This window comes from Martes martes (assembly GCF_963455335.1).
Source record: "Martes martes genome assembly, chromosome: 3".
NCBI classification, from domain to species: domain Eukaryota; kingdom Metazoa; phylum Chordata; class Mammalia; order Carnivora; family Mustelidae; genus Martes; species Martes martes.
The window spans coordinates 181,957,537-181,968,165 of NC_137890.1; the positions used below are offsets into that span (position 1 = coordinate 181,957,537).

Here is a 10,629-nt window from a genome sequence, read left to right on the forward strand (position 1 = left end):
GATAAATTAGCTGCAATCTGATTTTAATTCAACCCAAAACTTCCTGAACTGTCCAACAGAAGTTCTAGATTTCTGTGCAAAGAAAAGTGCCTTGCCATTCACAGTAAAGCAATGAATAATTTGCTGCATTTTCAACTTCTTATATGAATAAACAAACTTTTTCTTGTTTAACAAGCATCAAGAGCAAGGACAGAAATGTTTCATTTCATTTGAAAATGAAATGTGGGTGTGCTCACTTCAAGTTCAACCCAGAATTGAGTATTTGTAACAGCAAAACTGTACATGTATTGCCTTAAAGAGATAAATTTTGTTTTTATTTCTGAAACATCACTTTTAGTGTATAAAAAAGAGACCAAGGAACCAACAGATGTGTACAATTCTGCATAACTTATATTTGAGACAGATCACATTACTTGGAAAGAATTCTTTCAAACTATTACACAAATTGTGTCTCGGGCTGTTTTTTCATATTATCTTGGGTTATGGTTTCCACAGCTTTATTATATACCTTTGTCAATAAATTTTCATATTGTAAAAACCAACTTTACTAACTTCACTACTGAGTCTACCTTTAGAAAAATTAGCAAAATGTATTGTGGTTGTCTTAGGAATTTTTAAAAATCTATGAAAGGGAAAGAGACTGGGGTGCCTGGCTGGCTCAGTCAGTGGAGCACGCAACTCTTGATTTTGGGGTCACGAGTCTGAGCCCCATGGTGGGCATGGAGCTTGAAAGAGAGGGGGAGAGGGGAGGAAAAGATGAGGGGAGAGAGGCGGAAAGAGAGGAAAGAAAGGAAGGAGTGAAGAAAAGAGGGGTGAGAGAGAAAAGAAGGAAGACTGATTTCAAGAAAGGTGAGCTAAACTGTTTTTCCCCAAGAAAAGGTAGCGGGGCAAATTATACAAAATGAATAAACTTATAACACATTGGTCAAAAAGATCCACAGAGAAATCAGTCTGTCTTCAGTGTATTAATTACCACCATACCATTATATCTCAGCTTGGTGACCATGAAAGCAGGAGTTCCTTGAGAAACAGAATTATCCCCCAAGCAAAAAGACTGGGAAAAACTGCTTTAGAGAGATTAACTAGGCCGACTCTGGACTTAACCTCAGGCATGATATTGTAGAACCCTTCCCTGGGAAACCTGGCAGAAAACCTACACTAGAGAGTCCTTTGTCATCATTCTCTTGTAAGATCCCCCAGTCCACCATCCTGACCTAGCCAGTCAGAACACCTAATCAGCATTTTTGGGTCTTATTTAAATATTAATAGAAAACTACTTTTCAACATGACAGAAGAAAAGTTCAAGACAAAAAGAACTCTGAAGATAATGCAGAGGGCAACTTTGAGGGTATTTACACCTTGTATAAACATTTTTAGTAGACCCTGACAATCACACAAGGTAAATTCTCTTGAAAAAACGAAAATATAACCAAGATTTAAAAACCATTTAGAGGACAGAAGATAAAATAAAACCGCTAGAAAAAAGAACAAAAAGATAAACTAGGACAGAAATAAGAAAAGTAGTAGTAGTTCAATCCCAGGGGTCCCACATAGCAGGAGTTTCAAAAAGATACAACAGACAACAGAAAGGAGAAGTGATTTAAAAAGTTTCCCCAGAAACAAAGAGTACTAAGAGTTGAAAGGGACTGTCTCTCGGGGCAGGAGGTAGGAGTAGAGAGATGTGACCAGAAAACATCTTATTTGATTTTAAGTTCAGTGTTATTTGATTTTTTTCTTCTTTAAGTAATCTCTACACCCAATATGGGGCTTGAACTCACAACCCCAAGATCAAAAATCACATGCTCTACCGACTAAGCCAGCCAGGGACCCCAGTGCTATTTGATATTTTTAATTATATAAATGTACTTTGATAAAAACAAAATTTAAATATAAAAACATAGTATTCGACAATTATGCCATTTTCTTTTCTTCAGGGAGTGTGGACACACAAGTAGCTGACTTTCTCAACTTCCTTCCCTTCTACTGCTTCCTTCCCTTCTCTTGCTAAAGTTGTCATTTTAACCCACCCTCACCACCTTCTTATTCTCGGAGAAAGAAGTGTCCTTAGTCATGTCTGAGATTTCCAGACTGGGTGAGCTAGATCCCACTGCTGCTCACATTCTCCATGACCCCGGTCCATCTACTATTTTCATTTTCTCTTACACTAGCAGTCTCATTCTCCCCTGAATCCTTTCCCCACACCTAAAAAACATGCATAAAATTTCCCCACTCTATAAACAAACAAATGAACCTTAGCTCAACTCTTCATCCTGTTTTGTCACTTTCCTTCCTTTCAGTGACATAAGAGAAAATTGCACTCCTTAAGAGTAATTTTTAAATCATTACCCTTACTTTTTTCTTTTAAATATTTTATTCATTTATTTGACAGAGATCACAAGCAGTCAGAGAGGCAGGCGGGGCGGGGGGGGGGGGGGGAAGCAGGCTCCCCGCCAAGCAGAAGAGTCCCATGCAGGGCTCAATCACAGAACCCTGGGATCATGACCTGAGCTGAAAACAGAGGCTCTAACCCACTGAGCCACCCAGGCTCCCCTCATTACCCTTACTTAATAACCACTTTAATCCAATTTCTGTCCCCCACAAACTACTTTCTCTCAGCCATCATCAACTGATGATCATCTGAATCATCAAATTCAAAAGCCTATTCTCCAGGGTCACCCTACTTGTTCTCTTCACAGAATTTTAAAATCTTTATCATCCCCTCCTTGAAATCCAATCTTCCTTTTGGCTTTCTCAACACTATTCTACCATTTGTCCTCCTTCCATTCTCATGCTTCTCACTGGCTTTTCTTTCTACCCTTAAAATGCTAGTTTTCTCCCAGAGTTCTATCCTGAGCATTCTCCCCATCATCTGACCCATTCTCATCATTTCAAGCATTGCCCACATGCGAATGCCTGCACGAAGTGCATGTTAAATGACTGTTTACTGAACTGACATCAGTGAGTCCCAACTTTCTGCCCCAATTCAAACCGCACTCCTGAGTTCTAAAACTGTATTTGCCACAATCTAGGCAATTACCTGGATTTCCTGAGAAGACAAACTAAACATTTAAATTAAACTTTGTTCGTTTTCTTTTCACAAGCTTGCACTCCCTCCTGTATTATCACAATTAGTACCATCAACCAACCAATTATCCTCAACACCTCTTTCTCAATCCCCATGTCCAACAGGTTTACCAAATCCAAGTCTCCTCACCCTCTTTTACCCTTGCCATTCCCACTTCTTCAGCACTTAAATTCACATGCTCGAGGCCTTAGTTACTATCCTATAGTCTCTCCCATCTCAAATCCATGTTCTACTCATCCTAAGTAATTATAAATGCTACACATCTTAAGAATACTACTACCACTAACAAATTACCCCCAAATGTCTAAACCCTTGGATGATGAGGATGATAAAGATGAAATGAAAATGGCCAATACTGAGAGATTTCTATAACCACATAGAGTTTAAAAGGATTTTATTCTTCTGGCAATCCTCTACTGTAAACATGACTAGTATCCTCCCCCCCTCCTTTTTTTAAGAGACAGGAGGGTGGAGAGGAGCGGAGGGAAAGGGAGAGAAAGAATCTTAAGCAGGCTCCACGCCCAGAATGGAGCCCAACATAGAGCTCAATCTCACAACCCTGCGATCATGACCTGAGCTGAAGGCAGACATTTAACCGACTGAGCGAACCAGGCGCCCTTACAGAACTGAATCAAATGTAAATTCTGCCAGCCAAGATGTTGAACTAATAGTAAGGTTCCACTTTGCCTCATCTTCAAACTGTAAAATACAGACATAACAAACCAAAAGGATTCCCCTGAAGGTATGAAGTTAGCATCCATCCTCCAAAAGTTAGAGAAACACTGAATTCCTAAAGCTGCATATTTCACAAAGTACTAGAAAGCAGAAGTCTAAGATGCCACAGATATGAAGTCCTGGTAACCGACCTCCTGATTATCAGTCCAGAGAAGGCCACCTCTTGTTGCTGCTCTTGCCACTCCCTCACCCCAATAAACAACCAAATTCATACATAACATAATGTGTACAAGTAAGCAGAAAATGAGTAAAAACACATATTGCTACGTACATATCAGCCACACTGCAAAAATAATTTTTACACACTGCACTAGTGTTCTTTTCTGCGATGAGTTTTCAAACTATTTTCCTTTGGGGTTTCTAGTGCCTGCTTTTCTAATTTGGCGCATAACAAAATCACAGGGGCCTGTGGTGGGGGACTTTCAAAGTCTGCATTTGTAGCAAGGACCCTAAGTAATTCTGATACAGATGAAGCACAGACCACACCTGAACTACAGTTCTGGATGCTCACAGGCAATATCCTCTCCAATGTGAAACTGTATACAACCATGAAAACTAAGCCTACACTGGCAAATTTATGTTACATCCACTAAAACTAGAAGCAAAACTAATAGGATACACAATATCTAACTTTTATACCAAGGTACTGTGCTGAGTATTTTTCAATTTCCTTTCATTTAATCCTTACCACCATATGAAGTAGATATCCTCCATTATCACCTACAGATAAGAAAGTCAAGGGTTAGAAAGTTATTCACTTCCCCATATCATATGGCTTCTAAGTGGTGGAAAACTGATATTAAACCCAGACTGTCTATCCAAAGCCTATTCTAATATGCCACCTCTCCACTTGTAATATGCCTATTTGGCATTTTATTAAGATAAAAGGAGGGAAAGCACAAAAACAAACCTCACCTTCTTCCTCATTTTTTTCCTTCCTCATTTTATCTATAGTTAACACTGTTGCCTAGTTACCCTCTCTAAGCATTTCTCAGTTCCTAATGGCAAACCAGTTTGCCATGGAGATGGCAGGCACTGAAGGTGAGAAGTTTAAAATATGTCAGGAATAGGTGCTTGGATTACTTTATAGTAGTCAAGAGAAGAAAGTTCTGGATTAACAAATGATTATCTTTAACCCTGGGAAAATAAAGCAACCGGGTAGGAATGTGGAAGAATAGGGATGCCCCTCTAAAGACTCTGACACCTTCAACTCAGATACTGGATTCCCTAAAAGGTTAGGGCATCAGAGACACCTTGAAGTTGGAGCCTTATCTAGATGGTCCCTGGAATATGAGGTTTATAAAACTATAGACCCTTTCCCACTACCTGTAAGGATTTGTACATTTCACTGAGGCTGGAAACTGGTGATAATTCTCCTTTAATCAAAAAGGGAGTCTCGGCGATTAAAAAGATTCTCCTTTTTCCCTCTTCTCTCCTTCCAGATTTAGTCTGAAGAAAACAGCAAATTATCTAGTTTGTGCTATGAAGACTTGAAATCTGAAAGTTGTACTCTGCATAAAAACTCACTAGAGTGAAACAAGACATTCCTGGGAAGGAAGCTATCAGACATTCACTTCAGTGTAACTTAATGACAGACATGACTCCTTTCACATCTAGTCAGTTCAGCGTGCTGTGCGAGAGGAGAAGTTTTTATTTTCTGGCTTGTGTTTTTTGGTTTCAGTGGGGAGACGGCAATCTTCTGAGAAGGGTTAATTTTACAGAATGAATGGAATGACAGATCTGGGACCAGGGAGCTTTGGGAAACATGAAGAGGGAGTACATGAGGAGACTGAGATTCCAGAAAAAAAGAGTCCTAAAGAGCAGAAAAAAAGAACACCTTCCTCCACTCTTTGCCAATACTTAATTTAACCAGGCTCTCCTCAGGTTGCTGCTCTGCTTCAAGGGGCACACAGTTGAGCAGGTAGCCACATTTTGTTATCAGACTGGGGTCACCACCTCCTTCTTCCCTTCCACTTTCCACACTATGCCGGCTGAAGGCAAACTGAAGTAATCGTGTTCACCAGGTACACCTAAGAGATGCTTCAAAACCTAGGCACGTGTAATTTTGCTGTGTTATATATACCCAGGTTCTATCTTACGCAACATGAAGCTACCCTCTTGATGTAAAAGACATGGTTTTGGAGTATCACCCAGCAGAATTCAAGTATCAACTTTACCACTTGTTACTTAATCTCTGAAACCTACCCTGAGAGTTAAAATGAGGTCTTGTAGGTAAATCACCAAACATATAGCAGGAGCTCAGTAATGTGGTAACTATTATTTGAGGAGGAGGAAGATTCTAGTACTTTTAACAATTGACGTTGAAAAAAACCCTGCATTTTCGAAGTTTAAAACAGTCTTTTTCTAATTAGGAAACACTATTGATCACTTTCCAGGGCAATCTCTCTGAAAAACGTATCCACTGTCTAAACTCTTTGATAAAATAACAGTAAGAAAGATTCATCCTGCTCCCTGCATTTCTGAAGGGACCCTTGAAACCACTTAATAATCTCTTTTATTTGGTTGGGAAGTACTGTACTAAGTTTCCTGAAATTTCCAGTAATTCTGTCTCAAAGATTCTTAAGACATTCTCTTGGCCTGGGAAAAACAAAGCTACATGTCTGTAGTATAACTGCATAAGCTAAAAACCACCACTTTTTTTTTCCCAGCAGATTCTAAAACGAAGGCAATCAGATGACAAATATTTCTCCACTTTCACAATTTGAATTTCTTTTTTAGTTACTTTTTATGAATGACGCCAGCGGAACCAAACAGCTCCATTCAGAACCTTTTCCAGGAAAGCTCCCAAGTACAAAGAAAGACAACAGGGTTTTTTGGTCCCTAAAATAGTAAAACGGTGGGTTTTTTAAAATAAAACAAATAAATGGTTTTACATCTAAACAGTATCAGTATTTCAGAAATACACCCAGACTCTACGATAAAGCCCATAATCCTTCCAAAGGAATATTCCTTAACTTGTTTCTTGCTACCCACTTATCAGGTCTTAGGAAATGCCCACAACGCTCCCAGCCTCCCCTGTCTTCAGGGATCCAAATCTGCTATGCTAATGAATTCGATCTGTACAATCTGAAACTGTTTTGCGAAAGAGAAATACTTCGCAGCAGACATGTGCTATACTGACATTAACCATATCACCTAAACAAAGCGACAAACCACTCCCAGCCTCACCCTCAACGGAGGGCGAGCGGTAACCCGTCGGCGGCCAGAATCCCAGGTTTATCATTAACACGTCTCAGCGGGACCACAAGGTTAGCGGCCCCACCTGCACTATCCCCGACCCGCGCAAGGTCGGCAGAGCCGTGAATGAGACAACCGGGGAACCGTGCAGACCGCGCCGGGCTCGCCCCGGGAAGGCGGCACCGCACCACCCGGACCCCGCCCCCAGTCCCGCCCCCGGCCGTCCCGCTCCGCGGTAGCGCCGCAGTCCCCGCGCGAAAGCAGCGCGCGCCCAGGACCCCTTCCCGCCGCGCGGTACCCAGCACGTACCTGCTTTGCAAACCGGGGCGCTTGGGCTCCTCCTCTCCGGGGAACTACGGCTCTGCTCCGGGGACCTTCTCCGGTGCCGGACGCGGGTTGGGGGTGGGGCCGCGCTCACCTCGCCAGTCCACAGGTGGGTGGGCGACGAGCAAGGCGACGACACGGTGCCCAGCAGCGGCGGTGGGGGCTGTGGCCGTGGGGGGCTCCCGCGAGCCCCGGGCGCGGTGCCGCGCGTGGGGCTGGTGCCTCGCGTGGACGTCGCGGACGCGCCCGTCTGCGTGGCCACTGTGGGGCTAGTGCGCGCGGCCGCATTCCCGCCGCCGCGCGTGGGGCTTGTGCTGCGCGAGGCGGTGCGCGGGCCCCCGCCGCCGCCGCCGCCGCCGCCGCCTGAGGGGCCTGAGGCGCCACCACAGCAGCCGCCGTTGTTGCCGCCGCCGCCGCCGTTGCTCCGCGTGGGGCTGCCATGTTGCTGCTGCTGCTTCAGCTGGAACGGAACCGTCGCCCTCATGGGTTGCAGGCGGCTCCCGGCTCCCCCGGCCGTGGCGACCGCACCGCCCCCGAGGGAGCCGGCCGGCGTGGGGGACCCATTGCGCCTCACCCGCTGGGACATGGTCCCCCCCCTTCCCGGTGACTGGGCGAGACGGGGGGGGTTGTTGTTGTTGGGTTGCAGGGGTTGGATTCTCGAGGCCGGAGGGAAGGTCCCCGCGACGGGGTGACGAAGCCGGAATCCGGGGAGCAAGGGGCGCCCGGGCCGCGGCCGGCAGCAACGAGGTGGTGCAGCCGCCGCCACCGCCGCCGCCGCCGCTCCTGCTCATCAACAATAGTGTCTCCTCCGCTGCCCCCGCCCCCCGCGAACGCCCATTGGTGTAGCGTCAGCCGCGCTCGAGCCGCTCCGCCGCGCCCATTGGCTGCTAGCAGCTCGGGTCTCGGGCCCCCGGGGCCTTAGAGAGCCTGGGTTTGCGCCGAGACCGTCTGCTCTTTAAAGAGAAAGAGACCCCGCCCCCTGGGGAAAGGGGAGCGGAGGAAACAGGCCGTGTGTATGTGTAATGTGTGCGCGCGCGCGCGTGTGTATGTGTGTGTACACGTGAATGTACGCGTACGCGCGCCTGGCCACGCGCGTCTTTCCCTTCCCACTGGGGGGAGCCCTGGGGACTCAGACTCTGGAATATTGCCAAAGGGAATGTCCCGACCCAGAGCGGTCCCAAGGATGTCTGAAGTCTTTTCCCCATAACTAATTTCTTACCTCAGTTTTAGAGCTCAGAGGGAGTGGAAGTGCATCCCTTTTTGTTCTGTCCTAATTCCGTCAACGTTTGGACAGAGCCCAGAGGAGAAATTTAATTGATTCTATTTGCATTTTACATCTCGACCCCTTTTGGTTTTTTTGTTTAAATCTCTACAAAGAGGCAGATCTCAGAAAGATTAAAATTGCTGGTTAGAATGCGGTTTTAGATTGTGGCTACGAAGTCCAGTTACCAAGTGCTATCGCTACCTTCCTGTATCTCCAGGCATCAAGAATTTATTTTAATCAGCTACTTCACAGTTCCGCGATACCTTGGGAAGATGTGTGCTACCTTACCAGTTTGTAAAGTGGCATAGTTTGCAAAGGGATTTATTTGATACATTGTCATTTCAGACAGAACTGCGCTCCTATAAATTCATATTTTTGTCTAATGAAGGAAACGTGTTTGTAGTATGGGCAAGAACTTAGGGAGACACGCAATAACACTAGTCTAAAATAATCTTAGGAGCTCCTTATCAAGACTACCCCCCCCCCAAAAAAGGAAAGTTAGACCCAACACTACATACTGACTTGACTTCTCAGGTTACAAATTGCCTGCCCATGACCTCTTTTACTAGGTTATTAGATGTGCATTCTATACAGACTTCGTCTTGTAAAAATGTGAAAGTGAAGGGCACAGTATGATTCACTCTGGACCTGAAATTCTACTGGGACACTGTGCACTGTGGAGGAAAGCCTTCGAAGATCCCAGACCCACCACTTACTCCGTAACCTTAGATAGACAGATCCCTAGCCAGTGTCCTTATCTGTAAAATGCAGAACCATCTCCTTCATATAATTATGATAACTAACCAAGGGTTAAATGAGAATATAGTGCATAGAAGATACTCAGTAATTCCAGAGCCTCCCTGGGGTTCAGAGGCCTACCTCTCTCCTTATCACCCATTCCTCCGCTCTCCCCTTATCACAAAAAGGACCCCAAGCCCTTGGCCCATGAACCTGCCTTAAGCCGGCTGGTGCTCTGAATAGATCTTGTATCACTAGGGTTCCCAACAACCTGTGGTAAGACAGAAACAGCTGCTCATGAGACAGGACACACAGAAAACTGCCAACAAGATCCACGCAGATAGTGAGGTCCCCATCTTAAAACAATGAGTAAGAGAAAAAATAAACCTTTAAATAAAGATGTCATGGTCACTGTATCTGACACTTTTGTCCTGCACAAAGCAGGAGCTCAATACAAACTTAACTGAATTAAACTGAGGGAGTTCAGCAGCCCCCATATTTGGGGCTTCCTGATCAATTTTTCTTTTCCTGATGAGTTCAAGATTATTATATTTTTGCTTACCCTTTTAATTAATCCCTCCATCCTCAGTGCGTTATTTTTCTTTTTAAATAAAAAAATTTGGAGTATAGTTGATACACAATGTTACATTGTTTCAGATGTGCCTGATCAATTACTTTTGATGTCACCAAACCAGAGAGCTATTTGTAGGAGCAAGAGACTTTTAGCTTTCCTGAGCTAATGTGCTGAATTCAACACATAATCTCATTAGATCAAAGAGTTAAAGTGTCCTTGGATCAATCATGAGTTCACCTTCTGCTTCTAGTCATGTTTCTTATAGAGAAAACTCTACAGTTCCAGAAAATGCCTCTTTTTCAGCTTACCTCACTCATCAGTTTAGGGGTTAACTTGAAACAAATGAAAGCAGGTATTAACCATTTTAGCCCTTTTGTACTGAAGGATATTTGTGATGGCTTGTAAATAAAACTTTGAAGGTGTGAAGTCATCAAAGAAAGCTATATATATATATCTATATATATATATATCTATATATATATATAGATATATATATACACACACACATACACACGTATGTTTATATATCTGTGTGTGTGTACAGTTCTTGGATACCTTAGAACTCTTCAGTCTGTTGTTTTAAGATTTTTTTTTAGGGGTGTCTGGGTGGCTCAGTGGGTTAAAGCCTCTGCCTTTGGCTCAGGTCATGATCCCAGGATCCTGGGATCGAGCCCCGCATTGGGCTCTCTGCTCAGCAGGGAGCTTACTTCC

General features: G+C 44.1%; 1 protein-coding gene across 1 annotated transcript in view; it reads right to left on the reverse strand.

Annotated features, from left to right (window-relative positions):
* FAM117B (family with sequence similarity 117 member B) overlaps positions 1-8,001 on the reverse strand; it is a 72,108-nt gene extending 64,107 nt beyond the window's left edge. The window contains exon 1 of the mRNA XM_080798116.1: positions 7,328-8,001. Within this exon, the coding sequence (XP_080654242.1) occupies positions 7,328-7,928 (601 nt within the window). The 5' untranslated portion in view covers positions 7,929-8,001. The remainder of the gene's footprint in view (positions 1-7,327) is intronic.
* Positions 8,002-10,629: the final 2,628 nt, after the last annotated feature.